Source organism: Microtus ochrogaster, linkage group LG2 (assembly GCF_000317375.1).
Source record: "Microtus ochrogaster isolate Prairie Vole_2 linkage group LG2, MicOch1.0, whole genome shotgun sequence".
NCBI lineage: Eukaryota > Metazoa > Chordata > Mammalia > Rodentia > Cricetidae > Microtus > Microtus ochrogaster.
In genome coordinates, this window is record NC_022028.1 from 19,729,439 (window position 1) to 19,748,731 (window position 19,293).

Sequence of the window (19,293 nt, forward strand, 5' to 3'; positions counted from 1 at the left end):
TTTAAAGAATAATTCACAAGTGTTGGACTTTTTCCTCTTATTTCTTTTTCTTGACATAGGAGTTTAGCACAGAAAAATGTCAAGCTATGTAAAGAGACAGAGAAACAAAACATATTCTCTGGGAGTTTGTGTTAACTGCTGAGCTAAAGGAGGCAGTGTGGTGGCGGCAGGGCCCCTAGAGCTCCTTCGCTGGCTCTTTCCTGGACTCGGTGACATGGTTGGCTGACTCAGGCCACAGCCACGTGTGTCCAGTGTGGCAGGACACTCCACAGTTTGCTCATGAAACCTTCCCCGTTTGTCTTCTGGGGAATGTTTGAATTGATGGTTTTTAGTGAATCCGTTGGTGGTGGTTTCTGTTTTACTAAATTTCAAGCGTTGTGTGCTTCACAACTTTCTGAACAAATGTGGTCTCTTACCAGTTCCATGAAGCCTGGAGTAAGCTAATGGAATGGCTGGAAGAGTCCGAAAAGTCTTTGGATTCTGAACTGGAAATCGCCAATGATCCAGACAAAATCAAAACACAGCTGGCACAGCACAAGGTGAGCCGCTCATTTAAAAAGCGCACTCTGCGTTTCAAGACCCCCGCTGATCCTTTCTTGTCCGTGTGTGTATTCGTCACCAGACCAGAAGAAAGACTGCAGCCTAGAACAGTGGTTCTCAGCATGGGGGTCACAGCCCCTAGGGGGGTCAAATGACTTAGGCATTCCCAGGATTGCCTAACGCCACAGAACGCATGGGTGGTTACATCATGATTCAGAACACTTGAGCGCTGTCATTCAGCTTTTCGTGGCAAGTCTTTTGACAGACTGGGGAACATAGTAAAGTCTTGTCTCATAAATAAGTAAGATCCTTCTAAACAGAGAGGTAGGAAAAGTTGACTGACGCTATCTAGGAACTGGTGTGAGTGTGGGTGTGTGAAAATTCCATTTCTTCTCTCAGAGGAAGAGGTGCCAGCTTCTTTGTGAGACTAGAAAAATGTAAAAACGGTGTCTCAAAAAATTACTTCCACTAGTCCCTGAAGAGCACGTTTCTGCCCTGCTCAGCTCCTTCTTCCTGGTGCCTCTGTTATAAAGTGGTCCCTGATCGTGCGGGGAGGGTGTGGGGTGAGCCCCTGAGCCTGACTGCTGTGAATACTTTTAGAGTTTCAGACTGCTGCATGGAAATCACTGCTTAGAACTTGGTGATTTTAAAAAGACTAGAAGATTGTAGGGTAGTTTAAGATTTATCTTCTTCAAAAAAAATCGAGACATAATTTTCACATGTGTTCTGTGAAGTCACCCAGAGGGTCTTGACTAGAGGATGATGGGAGGAAACATGTGTGCCCTCGGGCTAGACGAGGCTCCAGGATTGCCTTGTTTTGCTGGTGGCTTCTGTCTGTGAGCTGCCACAGTGGCCAGCATCATCCATACTCCTCTGATGGAAACATTAGACCCCTGCTCAAAATAAAATGCTGTTTTTAACTTTATAAGTAGATATTATGTAATCTTATAAAAGTGACATTGCATCTTAAAGTTAGAGAAACCCAGAGAAACAAATATGCAGAGAACGTTAGAGTCTCCATTTTACCCGATGTTATTTATTACCAGTGTTTACGACTTCTCCAAGACACATCTTTAAGGCAACCCATAAAAGCAATTTTGAAGGAAATCTTTGCTAATCAACATCGGAAAGCTCTAGTCTGTCTACTCCAATAAATTGTTTATTGTGTGTCTGCTGTGGAGGCGATCTGTGTCAACGCCTTGATGCCGAACACAAGCGTTCCATCCAGAATAGCGTGAGAACACAGTCATCACTGGTGGCACACTGTAAAGTGGGAAGTGTAGCTTTTAAAATGCAGTAAAAATGCATTGGATAGTGCTAACCTTGAGATTTGCTGCAGCTAGCAACTTTTGGGTGACATGACATCCTGCTTAACAGATATATTTACATTACGATTGCTAACAGTAGCAAAATTACAGTTATGAAGTAGCCACGAAATAATTTATGGTTGGGGGTCACCACAGCATGAAAGGGTCGCAGCATCAGGGAAGTTGAGAACCGCTGCTCGAGAGGTGGGTGGTACCTGTTAACTAGCCCATCACAGTGTGCTGCCAGCATTGAAAGTTGCTTTGCTGGTGTCACCTTGCTGGTCCATCAGCCTAGACAGTGTATGCTGAGTTGACCTTTCTTTTTATTTTTGAGATTGTATCTTCAGCAGCAATAGTCTCCTTTTTCTACTCTTTTTGTAAATACTTACAAATACAAATACCTGCTAGCTAGGAAATGGTACTAAGAGGCCCACTAATACAGTCCTGGTTTTTATAAGGAAGACTGAGTTGTGTGGGAAGAAAATAAGTCATTTCCTTACACATGTATGTACATAAACATGAAAGCCGTAACTAAAAGGTAAAGAGTGGTACCATATAGATGTTACATTAGTACACGTCTTTGTGAGGGTTTCTGTTGCTGTGAAGAGACACCATGGTAGCTCTTATCAAGAAAGCATTTAATTGAGGGGCTCGCTTACAGTTTCAGAGGTTCAGTCCATTGGCATCATGGCGGCATGAAGGCAGCTGTGGTGCTGTAGGAGTAGCTGAATCCTAAGTCTTGGAGGCCACAGGAAGTCAACCAAGACACTGGGCAGTATCCTTGAGCATAGGAAACCTCAAAGCCCACCCCCATAGTGACACACTTCCTTTAACAAAGCCACACCTCCTAGCAGTGCCACTCCGTAAGAGATTATGGAGGCCAGTTACATTTGAATTACCACAGCACAATGGCCATTTGATCCTGGGAAAGTAATATAACCCTCTGTAGAGATAGAGGTTTATACAGCTGGAGAGAATGGGTAAAGGTTTTCCAAATGGTCTATCCATCAGACTCTAGAATGGCAGTCCTGACTTCTGGCTCCCAGACAAAATGACCTGTATGGTAGTCTGAATATCCACATTAGGTAGCAATAGGGATGCCCGACAACAGGGAAACCTATTGGAAGTTTGCGTTAGCTAATCGCCCTGTCCAGCTAGACACATCGGTATGTGGCCACATTTTCCTCTCTAAAACCTCACAGTCATTTTAGCACAGTTATTGCAGAGTCTGTGGTTTATGTCTGTAAAAGTATTTGGGCTGAGGATGTAATAACTCCACGGTCAACAGCTTGCCTGCCTTGCACAAGGCCCTGGTTTTAGACATCTCCCTCCCTGCCATCAAAAAGAAGATTTGAAATTGTTTTCTTAATAATACAGATACTCCTAGGGTCGCTGAGCTTCTGAGAGAAAGAGCAAGCCCTCAGTTGTCAGGTTTAAGATTACTTTCTGTCCTGGGGTGCCTCTGCATGGAACAGTGCTGTGTATCTGGCTTGATTGCCCACTGATGGCCTCCATTCCAGGCCTCCATTCAGTAGAGATGCCTCTTTAAAAGAAAATGATTTGTCCTTTTGTTGTTTCAAACATTTTTGCAGTACATTTGACCCTACTCGTATCTTCGCCTTCTCTCATCCTCCTCCCAAGTCCCCTTTATACTTTTTCTTTTTGGTTTTTTTGCTTTGTGACCCAGTGGGTTCAACAAGGGCAACCCATGAGGACATGAGTGTGGGTCTAGCCAGTGGATCATGAATAACAGTGCAATCATTGCATTATTGAAGACAGGGATTTCCTCACCCCTGATAGTGTCCCTCTCCTACCAATGACTCCTCATGGATGGACCCCTCCCCCACCTGTGACTGTATATTTACATTTTTGGATTTAGCCTCGTGCAGATCTTGTATAAGCAACTGCAGCTGCTATGACTTTATGCCATGGCTTTTCATACCCATAAGACAAAGATTCATGGCCCTCTTCCCCATTGTCCAACTCATATTCCTTCTGCCCTCTCTTCCACAGCTTTTTGGGGGTTCTTAGAGGGAGTCATGTGTAGCTTGCATGCTACAATACCAACTTGCCAGGCCAAGTATATCCACTGGTGCAATAGTGGCACGACTGTTATGGGGGTAACCAGAGGAGTTGAGATTTGCTATGGAGTGTTTTACTATGGATCTGGTCAAAGACCCATGGCTGGGGAGATCATAGACACAAAAGATGAACATGCTACCTTTGTTTCATTAAATGCACCTGTCAGTGTGCCTTCTTAATATTTATATTATACCCGGAGGTTAGTGGTGCCCTAAGCCTCGACTGAAGAGGCTTCTCTTTGCAGTGAATGACAGTTAATGCAGAGATGCCTGGCTGGTCATGATGCTGAGAACAAAGGACTGAATGCCCAGACTTAAACAAGACCCTGCTTTTAACCCTTTTTGCCTATTGGTAAACAAACAGTTCCAAGCAGCAACTTACTCTCTTCGTTGTTAAATATGTAGGAGTTTCAGAAATCTCTCGGAGGGAAGCATTCTGTCTATGATACCACCAACCGAACTGGACGTTCTCTGAAGGAGAAAACCACACTGGCTGATGACAACCTGAAGCTGGACAACATGCTGAGTGAACTCAGGGACAAGTGGGACACCATATGTGGAAAGTCTGTGGAAAGGTAGGGTGTTCCTCCCGGCAGCTGGTGACGTCATAGGGCTGCCTCAGTTGCACAGGAGGGTGTTTGCAGAGGTAGTTTGTGGCCCTCAGAGTCCTTTGGGCAGGGAATATCTGTTTTTCCTAAACACCCCCTGAACATATTGAAAAGACTGTCCAGATGCTGCTTATTTTTACCTAGGTCTGCTTGCTTACTTGTAGACGGCTCTACACTGTATTCTAGGGGCCTCTCTGTGTAGCCAAGGCTAGCCTTGAACTTGCACCCATCCTCCTTTCTCAGCTTCTCAAGTGCCAGGATTATAGCAATGCTACCATGCCTGGCTCCCAGCTGCTGTTCTCCTTCGATCTCCATATAACTGGTAGAATAGTTATATTAAAATACAAGCAGGAGCCTTATCATTTCTCTCTCTCACACCCCCACCCCCATAAGAACTTGCTTTTGGATATGAAATAAAACAGGTTCCATAACGTCTTATGCAAGGCAGAACTGGTCCGATCCAGCATTAGCTCAAGCATCCAGCCTTCCTTTGTCCCAATGGACTTTTGTGAGGTCCCAAGACTTCCTTTAAAACGTCCAAGTCTTTGATAAAGTACAATCACAGTATAAAAGGTCAAACACCCTGTGTTTCACTGATGGTTAGCTCTAGTTACTTTTGTCAGGAAAGTTGAGTATCCTTATCCAAAAGGCTTAAGATGAGAAATACTCAGATTTTGATGTTTTTTTTGTTTTCCTTCAGATTTTGGAATATATACCATGAAATATCTTGAGGCTGAAACTGAATCTAGTCTAAGTTTGAAATCCATTTGTTTATATATAGCTTACATATATAACCTGAGGTGATTTTTTTTAATTTTAATTTTTTTTAGTTTTAATAAAAGAAAGGATTTAAGTAGGCTTACAATTCCAGAGGATTAGAGTCCATGATGGTGGGAAAAAAGCATGGCATCAGGAACAGCTGAGAGCTCCCATCTCAGACCACAAGCAAGAGTCAGAGTACACACTGGTATCTTTTAAAGCCTCAAAGCCCACTCGCAGTGACACATCACCTCTAAGCAGGCCACACCTCCTAATCCTTCCCAAACAGTTCTAGTGACCAAGTATTCAAAGAGCCTGTGAACTCCATCTCATTCAAACCAATTTGTACTCTTTCATCCTGTAGGTAACAGAGTGAAGACCATCTGCTGTGCTGGGCAGAACCTTTGATGTAATTCCAGGTGTCCTTGTTTTCTCTGCTTCTGAAGTCTTATCTAGGACATGCACCTGTGCTAACATCCTGAAGTGCTTTATCCTTATGCCTTATTTTGGCTCTAGTGTAGTTTTGTTTAGGTTTCCTGGGATACATGAAGTCTCTTTTGCTCTCATGTGATTTGGAGATGTTTTCTCCAGTTTTGCAAAGTTGCTCTGGGCATTACAGTCACCCACTAATGCAGTGGGGCCTAAATCTCCTTTTTATGTCTAGTAGTGTTTGGCTTTTAGAAAATTAGGTGCTGTTCCAACACTTGGCATATAAATTTACATCACATTCAGATTTTCTCCTAGCAACTTTGAATATCATTTGCTCATTTTTTTTCTATTTATCTTATGCATGTGATTTTTACTGTATTGAAGTTGTTACTTTCTTCCTTATTGGCACATATCTTTTTTCTAGTGGGATTTACTCATGACCTCAGTGATGGTGTTTACTAAATTCCTTCTGTTTCTTGGTATAAGATTCCCTTAAGCATCTGTTGTGCTTCTGGTCTTCTTATCACAGAAGGTCCTGACTTCTAGACTGTGAAGGACAAACCTGCTGGCTACAGCAGTCTTGGTTGGTGGTTATTTTCTGTCAGGACCCAAAATACACAATTCCATGCCCTCCTGGCATTTAGGGTCCTTCTGAGAAATGCTGCTGTTAGTCTGTTGTATTTACCTTCAAATGTCACTGGACATTTCTCTTGCACAGACTTTGATATATTCTTTCTTCATCTGTACTTTTAACAACATAAGTATAATAGGTCATGGTGATGCATGTTTGATGTTCTAAATGCTTTTCGTACCTGGATATCCACGTCCCAAGGTTTGGGGAGTTTTCTGCTGTTATTTTACTGACGTGGTTTTCTGTGCCCCTTGCCTGTCTTATCTTCTTCCTCACGCGTGCCAGTGACTGGAGTATTTCACTGTTTCAGGGCAGCCCAAAGCTCTTGAATTTTCTCTCCGCGGTTTCCTACTTCTCTTTTGTTTCTCTTTTGTTCTTTCTTTTGTACCCTAACTGTTCAAAAGACTTCTCTTCAAGCTCTGTTATTTTTTCCTTCTGCCTCATCTGATCTGTTACTGAGGCTAACAATTAATTTTTCTTATTTTTCTCTGTTGAGAATTGTTCACCTGGTGGAATAGGTTTGTTTTTTTTCCCTGTGGCAGCCTTCTTGTGACTTTCTCTTGATGATGTATTTTGGGGGTATCAGTCCTGGGTTGACTCACAGCATGGACTCAGCCACTCTTTCTTACCACAAATCTCCAAGGCTGTTCTCCACCGTATTTCTTCCGCACATGATCCCAAGAAGACTGCAGGGCTAAAATTAGAAAGCCAATTTGTTTTATTGTATTTTATTTTTGTAAAAGCACATTATGGGACAAAGTTTTATTGTATGAGATTCTGCGGCGTCATGTTGATGATGAAAATCTTCAGATTTGGGAAATTTTTAATTTGGAGGTTTGGATTATAGATTTTTCAACCTGTTTCAAGATGAAGTAGAATGTTCAGTTCTAGGCATCTTCACACTGAGACGGCATTCAACAGATCTTTTTAAATTAAACTTTAGAATGCATATGTGTATTTAGACTCTAGAAGGATCAGTGATTTGCAATGTGGGGTTAACGGAATTTTCCTGTAACAGATGTCAGGCGTGTAAAGGAATAAAAGAGAAAAGTATTTTCTAAGGACAGCAGAGGAGACGGTAAAGACCCCTCACTCTTCCACTTCAGGGCCACCAGCCGTCACTGGGAACTTCAGCGAGCTAATTTGTCTCCTCTTTTCCTAGACAAAACAAACTGGAGGAGGCCCTGTTGTTCTCTGGACAGTTCACAGATGCTCTGCAGGCCCTCATTGACTGGCTGTATCGAGTGGAGCCCCAGCTGGCAGAAGACCAGCCTGTCCACGGAGACATTGACTTAGTGATGAATCTGATTGACAATCACAAGGTATTGCCGGCCAGAACTTTCTATTTATACACAGCATTGACGAGAATACAAGCAGCCAATAGTAGCCCTTTAAACTCTGAGAGTGTCTTCCTTCGTCACCGTCTTCCTACTGAAATGTGTGATTGAGCAGACGCGAAGCCATCTTTAAAAGTGATGTGTGCGGGAGGGGGGGGGTCACTTAAACAGTGGAATGCTGTTCTTTTAATCACCAGATCTGTGTCTGCTCTAGACTAGAAATGTAATTTCATGTTGTGGCTCTTTTTGGGTCTTCATTCAAACAGTTGCATGATAAAATTCAAAACCATGCATTTAGTGATTTAGAAGGACGTCATTGTCTAGGTGTACAGGCAGGAACACTCCAAGAGGTCATGAGGTTCCTCTCGAACTGTAGTAGTACAGGAATTAACACTAAGAGAAAAGAAAGGAGTAAATAAAGAGCATGCTGGGGGTTTACCTTGGTTGCATGAATGCAGGGTTAGTGCTCGATTTGATCCCTGACACTGCCTATGCCCAGTGGTTACTCATACCTTTAATTCTAACACTGGTGAGGTAGAGACAGGAGGAGTTGAAGTTCAAGGTTATCTTTGTGCCATGAGATACTGTCTCAACGCTGGTCTGGCCCACAAAAAAAAATGTTTTTTTAAATTACAATGCTTTACTTTTATTGAAGAATAGTGTGTGTGTGTGTGTGTGTGTGTGTGTGTGTGTGTGTGTGTGTGTGTATTTATGTGGTTTTTTGAGACAGGGTTTCTTTGTAGCTTTGGAGCCTGTCCTGGAATTTGCTCCGTAGACCAGGCTGGCCTTGAACTCACAGAGATCTGTCTACCTCTGCCTCCCGAGTGCAGGGATTAATGGCATGTGCCACCACTGCCCAGCAAAGAAAATATTCCTATGTGGATAAGTCCAGGCACGGCTAGGCATTTCTGCAGTGAATAGTGAGTGAAGTAGTGTTACTTGGTACACAAACGCCACATTGATAAGTTCACTGTCTAGATACTTGCTATCTGAAGCACTTTCCAGACTTTACACATTAAAAACTCATCAAATATGATTTATTCATTAAGGATTAGTAATGTAGCTGGAAGATGCCAGAAGTTTCACTATCAAAGGACTTGGAGAGTCCACTTTGAAGCTATTGAATTGTGCTGTCTCAAGTGATTGTGTAGATATTTCCCTGCCGTGTGTATTGGTGGTATGTCTGTCTGTCTGTCTGTCTGTCTGTCTGTCTGTCTGTCTGTAGCTGCATACTGTTGAACACTGTCACACCAAAGCCTGTCAGGCTGCTCACACAATCTGTTTGGATTGTTTTGAATAAGGTCCCTCTGGGATAATTTTTTTAAAATAAAATAATTTTATTATAGATAGAAAACTGGTTATCTGAAATCTGGGTGTTTTTTTTTTGGTTTTTGGTTTTGTTATGTTGTTGTTGTTGTTGTTTTGGTTCTTCGAGACAGGCCTTCTCTGTAGCTTTGGAGCCTGTCCTGGAAGTAGCTCTTATAAGACCAGGCTGGCTTTGAACTCACAGAGATCTGTCTTCCTCTGCCCCCTGAGTGCTGGGATTAAAGGCCTGTGCCACCAATGCCCGACCTGAATATCTGGTTTTATATAAAGACACTTAGATTAAAAAAATGAAGAGCTCTGGGTTCAACGTCACTTCTTAGAGTGACTCAAAGAAGCCACATCACTTTTAAATTTGCTTAAATTAAGAGGGAGAAGTAGGATTTCCCCAAAGCCTTCCCACTGAGGTGACAGGTCCTCTACACTGTGAGAACACAGGTTAATACTTAAGGTGCTGTGGGGAAAAGGCTAGTTATAGAAGAAAGGATCACATAACTGCTGAATTCATTGTTTTGTTTTCTCTGGACCTGGTAGTGTGCACCAGTATTGCTCCATCCTCTGTCTACGTAGCTTGTCTCTCAGAATAGGAGGTGACCAGCATGCATGTTATGGCAGCCATACTAACAACTTGAGAGGAAGTGGAGTACTCTGCTACTTTTCTCAGACAAAAAAGACATTTGGTGCAGTGTGTAATTGAAATTGAGACGATGGATCACCATTATTTAAACGTGATATATGTCATTTTAAAAAATTCTGTTCCTTATGAGAATGTTACCAAATATAAATACATCTGTCCAAGACAGTGTTAAATCCTCAGAGAGGAATCATGGGTTGCTTCCTACCTTGGGAAGATTCTGCCAAAAATATGATCATTAAAAACTGTGCTGTAGACGTATATATGTGGTGTTTTATATGCACATATATCTTAGAACATTTTGCTATTTGGGTTTTGTAATTGAAAGTTAACTTTGATCAAAGTTAATATGGTTTCCTTAGGTCTTCCAAAAAGAGTTGGGGAAGCGGACCAGCAGCGTGCAGGCACTGAAGCGCTCTGCCAGAGAGCTCATAGAAGGCAGCCGGGATGACTCCTCCTGGGTCAAGGTCCAGATGCAGGAACTGAGCACCCGCTGGGAGACTGTGTGTGCACTTTCTATATCAAAGCAGACACGGTTAGAAGCAGCTCTGCATCAGGTAAAATCCGCATAACCAACAGCTAGGTGTAATGAGGGAAGGCCTGGGGCCTCAGCAAGAAGAGACCTGGTAGACCAGGGGTCCAGTGATCGTCCTCGTCCTCATCCCAGACAGTAGTCTGCCTCACAACTCTCTGTGCCCTTTTTCCTGTTTCCTACTTTAACAACTTAAAGTACTTGGCAAGGGTGTCTGCTAATCTCTGCTTAGCTCTGCTTGAGTAAAATCTCAGCTGGGCAGCCCAACTCCAGCTGCCACACATCTAGCACTAGGCTGCAAGAGTGGTGACCTCGTCTTCCTGTAGGCCTTCCTGATGTATTCCGTCTCTCCTTATATTTGTAAAACACAGTAACATGTCACTGTCTTCGTAACAAGGGTAATGTCTATAATTCAATCAAGACCTTTTTCATGGCGGGGGCACATGTGTACAGGTCTGTAAATGTTACTAACGGGTGTACTGGATATCTTGCTGTGTGTGTGTGTTACCTGTTAGGCAGAGGAATTTCACTCTGTGGTCCACACCCTCCTGGAGTGGCTGGCGGAAGCAGAGCAAACCCTGCGTTTCCATGGTGCTCTCCCGGACGATGAGGATGCTCTCCGGACTCTCATTGATCAACATAAGGTGAGTCCTTTCCAGTCGGTGAGTCAAACAAAATGGAAAAATGGAGAAGGTAAAGAGAAGAAGCCCGTGACTGCACATAGTAAGGGCAAGAAGAAACTGACCGTCTGGTACATTTGAGAATGTGTCTCTACCCTCCCTGCTAACACACCTGTCCACATAGACCTGCATACCTGGGTAGGTAGGTGGCCTCTTAGGTGCTCTTTTGAAAGGAAGTGGTCACTCTAGAATTGGGCGCTCTGTTTTCTCTCTCTAGGCCGCACGTTGACTTTTCTAGAGGGTCATTTGGCTTCTGATCAGAGTCAGCCCGTTTTGTCACATTGTATGTGTGTTTTAGGAATGATGAGCAGCTTGGCATTTACAAAGTATCCCACTAGAACTGTACATTAATAACTTTGGCATTTATATGCAAAATAAGCAGCTCACTTAAAGCCTTAGAATATGATTCTTAAGCCTCTTCTGCTTTGGGAGGTTTACTTTATGTATGTATTTATGTATTTGAATCTTGTGTGTTGCGGGCACCACCCTGTGCTTACAGAGGTCAGAAGACAATTTGGAAGAGTTTGTTCTTCCCTTCTGTCATATGGGTCCTGGGGCTCGAACCCAGGACTTCAGACTTGAAGCATCCATTCTACTCACTGAGGAGTCTCTCTGGGCCCACTTCTCATTTTTAACCAAGAGCCTTATAAAAATTCTTGTAAGAACTAACCTGTAAAATAAATTATAAATTTAAAGCATTAACTTCATAGTGTTGAACAACTAACCAGGCAAAACTGTAGCCACTGAGTTATCAAGCCCAGCTAGGCTAGTTTTCTACAGCTGTGCTTGGGACTTGGCAAAACCCTCCCAAGAGTGGTCCACATAGCAGATGGTTTTTAACCTTTGACTGGAAAGTCAGGAATTTACAGGGCTCACACCCTATGCGGTGTTGATGTCAGCACTTCCGATTAACTGGAAAGATTTTCTCCAACACCGCTTAATAACCTGGCCTTTCAGGGTCATGTTGGAAGTACATTATTCTAGTATAGCATGCATTACATCATCCCATTCATGCTTTGATTATTGCCCTTCCTCGTAGAAGGGTTAGCTGTCTGTGACAGGGAAATGCGGCCTTGCTGTTAATGATGTGATGCAGGCTTGCACGGCATTACCTGGAGGAGGAATGAAGGCTTTGTACAAGGTTCCATGTGAAGCTAGACTGTAAGAGTAGGCAAAGTGTGGCGGGCTCATGGCGGGTTTTAGATTCTGCTCAGTATTTAGAAATCCAGTTTGTATCATTGGGGGCTGACCACCAGCCAGCATCCAATCCCACACCCAGGTCGAAATGCTTACTTATTTTTAGAACCCGACAGTAAACGAATGTCACTAAAACCTTGAGTTCAGCCAGCACCAGCAGCTGATTGAAGTGTCTGTTCTGCTGCAGGAGTTCATGAAGAAACTGGAAGAAAAAAGAAGCGAACTAAGTAAGGCCACTAGTAAGGGTGACGCCCTTTTGGCCCTCTGCCACCCTGACTCCATCACCACCATCAAGCACTGGATAACCATCATCCAGGCCAGGTTCGAAGAGGTCAGTGTGCCTTACCTCGTCTCTGGTGGCGGTGGCTATGAGTCAGGCCAGGGAAATGGGGAATTTTAGCAGTCGAGGGCAGTGAGGCCTGGACAGGAGAGTGCCCTGTTGTAGACTGCTCTCTGGGCGTCAGACCCTGATGGTGTCTGCGGCTACAAAAGCTATGGGATCTGCATCTGTGGCCCTGAGACCAGAAGAGGCAGATGTTTGGTTCTCTGTAGGTTTTGCCCTGTTCATGGTGTCTGCTGAATAACGCCACACTGAACAGTGTTTCAGGGCCGTGTGTGCTTGTGGAGCAAGTGAACTGAAGAGCACAATGGGGATTGAATTCCTGTTTAAGATCTTAGCACTTTAGATTCTACTGGTTCTGAAAACTGCCTGGAATACACACTTTGGTCCTCGAGAGGAGGTATATTGAACTTGACAAAGCACAAGGACTAAACAGGAGTAAACCCAGATGCTGTATACATTGTTAGCCATCTGATGGTGATGAACACCCTTGAAAGGGGGGTCTTGGTGCTTCCTCAAGCTGGACCTTGGTGCCGGGTCTAGAATAGAAGAAAGCTTCATAGGTCTAGCCCAGAATGATCCTAACTTACATTTTAAATTGGTAAAGCTTATGTGTTTATGTTAGTGAAGCTATTCCCTGAGCTGGGAGAACTTCAGTGAACTGTGTGTTTCTGCGACAGGTGCTGGCCTGGGCAAAGCAGCATCAGCAGAGGTTAGCAGGGGCACTGGCCGGGCTCATTGCTAAGCAGGAATTGTTGGAAACTTTGCTGGCGTGGCTGCAGTGGGCCGAAACTACGCTCAGTGAGAAAGATAAGGAAGTCATCCCGCAGGAGATTGAAGAAGTGAAAACCCTCATTGCCGAACACCAGGTAGATAAACGTGATCCTCACCCGTTAGCTGTCAACTCGGGTGTCTTCTCCCTCCCGTTGCAGCACTTCTCAGACGGAATCCCGAGCCCAAGCCTGGCGTCTCTTCCCAGGACCTCTGGGACACTCCTGCCTCCTGTAGCTCCTGAGCTGCCACTTAACTCCCATCAGTTCTGCCTTCTTCTCCATTGTATCCTCAGCTCCAGTGTTTAGTTCTGCCCCCTCGTCGGGCAATCTCATTCCTCCCTGTGGCTCTGCCTGGTAGTTTATTGTTTCCTCAGATGGCCAATCGTGTATATGCCAGATGCAGCCTATGTAAAAGGGCATTCATGTTCTTTCTCAGCGTGACATCTTACCCTGTGTACTTGACTCATTTCAAACGCTGAAACGCTGGCATTCGTGTGCTCTGACTCATAGTTTGTTTAATTATTGGAGCCGGAGAGATGGCTCAGAGGTTAGGAGAACTTTAATTCCCAGAACCCATTCTGGGCAGCGCACAGCCGCCTGTAAATTAAATGTCGGGAACTCCGATAGCCTCTCTGGCCTCGGCAGGCATTGCACACGGGTGGTGTGTATACTGACAAGAGCCTCACATACATCCACAGAGCTAAAAATAAAATGTAAAAATGTTCTGTCATTTTTACTGTGTTACGAATGTCTAGAGTGGTCCAGAATATCTCAGTTTACGTTCAGAGGCATCGTAGTAGCTCAAGTCCTCCAACGTGATAAATATTGCAGCAGCATGCGGCCTCTGTCTTCACCTGTCTGCCTCATCCTGCCCGTCCTCTGCCTTTGCCACATCCCCCGCCTACAGGGATCATCCTGCCCGTCCTCTGCCTTTGCCACATCCCCCACCTGCAAGGACCAGACCACAGTAAACGTTAGCTTCCTTAACCTCAGCCCCAGGTGAAGTCCCTGCTCATGACCATTAAGTCTATATGCGTTTCACTTGGCCACCTCCTGCCCCTGTACGCAGAGTCATTCCAGTGCTTAGACTGTGGATGGACTGGCCGCAGCTCACTAACTTCCCCAGTGGAAGAGCTTCAGAGTTCAAACCGAGTCAGTGCAGATAGTTAGGAGCACTTGTCTACGTTGTTTTCAGACTGAAAAGCAGCAGTGTCGTTTTTAAACTGAATTTGCTTTTGGTCAGGTGTACGGCTTTGCGTTCTGTGGAAATCAGGAAAAGCCACTGCTGCGTTCGTTTATGGTGGCGGTCCTGTAACAATGACAGCACAGTCCCCTCCCATCTGTGGTTTTGATAGCAGTGTTAATTTGATCTCTACTGTGATTTAATTTACACCGGTTTTCCTTTCAGACCTTCATGGAAGAAATGACCAGAAAGCAGCCTGACGTCGATAAAGTCACCAAGACCTACAAGAGGAGGGCCGCCGACCCGTCCGCACTGCAGTCCCACATCCCAGTCTTGGACAAGGGGCGAGCTGGACGTAAGCAGGGGCAGTTCCTTAAGGACGACTGAGCAAGCTAGTCCCCGTTCCTTCCAGTTGTCATTTGAGATCCAAGAGAAAGTACTAACTCCATGAACACCATACCTGAGAAGGTTTTCTTAAAGAAAGCTTGGGCTTTAAGTAACTAGCTATTTTTTTAAGTGAATTAATAGGCCAGGGCCTCTGCTTAACTTGGTTTAGAGTGTACCTTGCAGATCTGAGGAGAAACTGGGGAAGTTACAAGAATCTAAATCGTTGGTTCGCTTTCCTTCTGTTGTATGAGTAGCTTAACGCTGAGCCATCAAAACTGATGATGATCTGGGTGAAGGATGGGCTCTGACTCCGTTCGCTGTCCTGTGGCTGCCACTCTGTTGACTAATCTCACGGCCAGTTCTCACCCACAAAATGGCATTCAGAATGGTAGCAGTTAGCCCCAAGAATGTCACAGAACGGTCTCTGATGTTCATTTTGTAAACTTTTGAAGGGTGTCTTAGTATTTTGAGTGGAGCAGAGCTGGAGACCAGGTGACTGTAGCTGGGATACTCGAGACTCCTTGCTGTCCCCACCACCGACCGGCTGGGAAGCGTAAGATTGAACAGTTTGCCTCCTTTCTGATCGAGTCCCCTCATCTGCAAATGAGAGTACTTTGTCACCTCTTTGCGCTGACCGAGCTCCTGCGGGTGGAGCTTACAGACTCCCAAGCATGTAGCCTCGTGTATAATATGATCTTAGGCCAATAGCGTTTGTAGGGCGCATTCTGTCATTCAGTTAGATGAGAGAAATGCACTTGTGAGCTTTGCTGCAGAGACTTTTCTTTTGGTTTTTCGAGACAGGGTTTCTCTGTGTAGCTTTGGAGCCTGTCCTGGAACTCGCTCTGTTGACCAGGCTGGTCTCGAACTCACAGAGCTCTGCCTGCCTCAGCCTCCCAAGTGCTATGGAGGCTTTTAAAAACAGCCAGAAAGAAGAAAGTTGACTCGGTAAATGTGGGTGTGTGGTATGAGAGGAAACACACACACTCAGTGGAGAATGGATTTGGGAGAAGGGTGGGACCCAAGCATCTTCTTGGCGTTGTCATCTGTGAAGCATCGACTGATTCCAGGGACAGCCATTTCTCTGTCTTGGTCTCTAAGGAGGCAGGTGCCTTCTCTGTAACCTCCTCTAGCATGTGTCTCAGTGTGCCACCCCATCGCTGAAATGACATGAATTTAAGTAGGAAAATGTTTTAAACATTAAATATGTAATGTTCTCGGTATTTGAGTGGCCCTATCAAGACACATTTCTACAATGCATAAGATCAGAACGTGGACCTTAATAAGGAAGAAAAACTAGGTTGGGATGGTTTTCTTTGCAGTTAGAGTCAGGCTCAGCTGGAGCCCAAAGCACCCAGTCTCTGTACCCATCAGCACTGTGGCGTCCTGACCGGAGTTGTATTTTAACAGGGAAACGCTTCCCCGCATCAGGCTTGTATCCATCTGGACCACAGACACAAATCGAAACTAAGAATCCCAGGGTTAACCTGCTGGTGAGCAAATGGCAGCAGGTCTGGCTCCTGGCTCTGGAGAGGAGGAGGAAGCTCAACGACGCCTTGGACAGGCTGGAGGAGGTCTGGAAACTCATACGTTCATCTCCACGGGGTCTCTGCGTCTTCCTTTTCCTTGATGGGCTGCACAAAAGCATGGGTTTCTCTTACATAAACAAAATCTTAGGATCTAAGTGCTCTTGTTCTGAAACAAACACTAAGATTGTATATGTTTCTATGGCTGGGCAGTGGTGGCGCACACCTTTAATCCCAGCACTTGGGAAACAGAGGCAGGTGGATCTCTGTGAGTTCGAGGCCAGCCTGGTCTACAAAGTGAGTTCCAGAACAGCCAGGGCTACACAGAAACCCTGTCTTGAAAAAAAGGAAGGAAGGAAGGAAGGAAGGAAGGAAGGAAGGAAGGAAGGAAGGAAAAGAAGAGAAAAAGAAACTTATCTGTGGGAATTAGATCTAGGGAACCAAAAACTAGAAGACTTAAGTTTTAACAACTGAATGCTGATCTGTAAGGACTTTCTAACATAATAATATGTACCCTGTGGTGGGAGGTCTTTATTTTTTGTGTTGTGAAAGAACAGGAGGATGGGTTGAGTACATGCCAAGGCCTGCACCTTCATTGGCACTCTGGGAACACACTTGTGTGACTAGTGGCATGAGCAGTATGAGATTATGTAGAAATTTTACTTGCAAAGAAAAATCAGTGACATCGTGAAATAAACATAGTAAAAAGCCATTTGTAAGATCATGACTTTCTTCGAAGTGGGAGAAATATGTGTCACCTGGAGATTGTCATCAGTGGCTTTAGTCAGCTACTAGAAAAGAGAGCTTGGTGCTCGGACCTGTGCCAGCATTGAGTGGGTTATTATAAAAAAAGAAAAAATGACATTGGGAGGGGCGTGTGAGGTGCGTGAGAGTTGAAGGGGACAATGTGGAGTGGATACTATGGTATTTCATTGTGTGCGTGTATAAAATTATCAAGAATAAAGACAAAAATTTTAAGATAGATTGAGCATGGCACTAACTCAGCCAAAAACGTTTGCCCTTTTCAGCTGAGGGAATTCGCTAACTTCGACTTTGATATCTGGCGTAAAAAATACATGCGGTGGATGAATCATAAGAAATCGCGAGTGATGGACTTCTTCAGGAGAATCGACAAGGACCAGGATGGAAAGATCACTCGGCAGGAATTTATTGATGGGATTCTTTCCTCAAGTAAGTCCCAAGGCCGATGACTGTCGCTGCAAGACTTTGTGCAGGAAGTAAGCGCACTTTAAGGTTATGGGGCCAGTAAACTTGTGTTGCTAGGAAAGTGTTGACTTTTAAATTGGCTAGCAAGTCACCAGCTTGGAAAAATGTGTAATATTTTTGTCACTTGTGTCAGACACTCTGCTGCTTTGTATGGCCACTCTCCTCAAGCTGTGTTATTAGTATAAATAAATTAGCAATATTTGATTCTAAAAGTTTCTTGTGTATGTTACTTAGCATACAGAAACAAACCAATAAATACTTTAATTCACTTTAGCTCATAATTCTTATATTCACACTAATTAAACATGAGTACCCTTAGCTAGTTTGTCTGGCAACCCTGACAAAGCAGCAAGGGCTGCTGACCACTGTGTGTCCCTCCAGCCCCTCATCTTTCTTCAAGATAAATTTGTACTATAAGTTGTTGATTTATTATACTGCAATAGGGTGGCTTAATTTTTGAGTTGTTCAGTCGCCCTGACCAGCCACATTAAGAATAAAAATAGGCAGTCAGCTATGTCATGAGGCGTAGTTAACGAACTACCTAACCAGTGTTGTTGGGCGCCCTTCAGAGTTCCCGACGAGTCGCCTGGAGATGAGCGCTGTAGCCGATATCTTTGACCGAGATGGCGACGGATACATCGACTACTATGAATTTGTGGCAGCTCTGCATCCAAACAAAGATGCCTACAAACCCATCACAGATGCCGACAAAATTGAAGATGAGGTACGTGTCGTGTGTTCTCTGTCACTGCTGTGCTCGTGTGTTCCGCAGGGCATTGATGCAGCCCGTGTAACCAGCTCATCAGTTCTCGGGGTCCCACTCTGACATACCAAGGCTAAAGTGAATATTTCACCTTCATTTTTGACAGGTCACGAGGCAAGTAGCTAAATGTAAATGTGCGAAGCGGTTCCAGGTTGAACAGATCGGCGACAACAAGTACAGGGTGAGTGTCCAGGTGGCCCCTGCTCTAGCCCCTGCAGGATCGGAAGCTGAAGGAGGCAGCCGTCAGACCCACATCGCAAATTATATAACATGTCTGTTACAGAGATAGCTTGCATTTGAACAGCAGGCCATATTTTTAACCTCTGTAATGTGCACATAACCCTTCATCATTTTTTACTTTGTCGTGTGTGTGTGTGTGTGTGTGTGTGTGTGTGTGTGTGTGTGTGTGTGTGCCACAACATGCATAGAGGTCAGAGGACATCTGTGGGAGTCAGATCTGCTCAGCTGTTTGTGTCCTAGGGGTTGGACTTGGGTCCTCAGGCTGGATGGCAGTACCCTTACCGTCGGACTCATCTCACCGCACCCCCACACCCACACACATCGCTTCAGGAGAAAATTACTAAACGTAAGATACTCAAACCAGATATTAAAGCTGTCCCCCATTACTTCTTACTCCGTTAGGATTAGAGCAAAGCTTCAGGCTTCTAAATAACAGCTATTCCAAACCAAGGTCACAAAGTCAGCATTTTGTTTCTTTTTGTCTAGAAATTAAAAATACAGACCCATTTTTATAAATATGAAAAGGATGCAGCATCTTTTCAACTTTTGCTTTTATTCAAAATCTAAATGAATTTGGTTCGCATTCAAAACAGAACAATGTGATTTTTATCTTTCTGTCTTTGTTTTTTGTTCTTTTCTCGTCTTTGAAGCATCTTTTAGTGAGCAGCTAGGAGGAAGACGTGCTGAGCTTCCTTAACACAGCACGTTATCTACAAACCCAGTGCTCTTTCATTTAAAAAAGATGTTCCTCTGCTTACCGACCCTTTTAACTTCAATTTGAAATCCTAGGATTTTTTTT

At 44.3% G+C, this 19,293-nt stretch overlaps 1 protein-coding gene across 15 annotated transcripts in view; it reads left to right on the top strand.

The window, feature by feature from the left end:
* Positions 1 to 19,293, top strand: part of Dst (dystonin) — a 399,168-nt gene that overhangs the window by 366,873 nt on the left and 13,002 nt on the right. For all 15 annotated transcript variants that reach the window (XM_013351021.2, XM_026785512.1, XM_026785510.1 and 12 more), the window contains 12 exons: positions 420 to 539; positions 4,334 to 4,503; positions 7,518 to 7,677; positions 10,012 to 10,206; positions 10,697 to 10,825; positions 12,246 to 12,389; positions 13,079 to 13,267; positions 14,580 to 14,709; positions 16,149 to 16,312; positions 17,293 to 17,455; positions 18,061 to 18,215; positions 18,361 to 18,435. In XM_013351021.2, the coding sequence (XP_013206475.1) occupies positions 420 to 539; positions 4,334 to 4,503; positions 7,518 to 7,677; positions 10,012 to 10,206; positions 10,697 to 10,825; positions 12,246 to 12,389; positions 13,079 to 13,267; positions 14,580 to 14,709; positions 16,149 to 16,312; positions 17,293 to 17,455; positions 18,061 to 18,215; positions 18,361 to 18,435 (1,794 nt within the window). The remainder of the gene's footprint in view (positions 1 to 419; positions 540 to 4,333; positions 4,504 to 7,517; positions 7,678 to 10,011; positions 10,207 to 10,696; positions 10,826 to 12,245; positions 12,390 to 13,078; positions 13,268 to 14,579; positions 14,710 to 16,148; positions 16,313 to 17,292; positions 17,456 to 18,060; positions 18,216 to 18,360; positions 18,436 to 19,293) is intronic.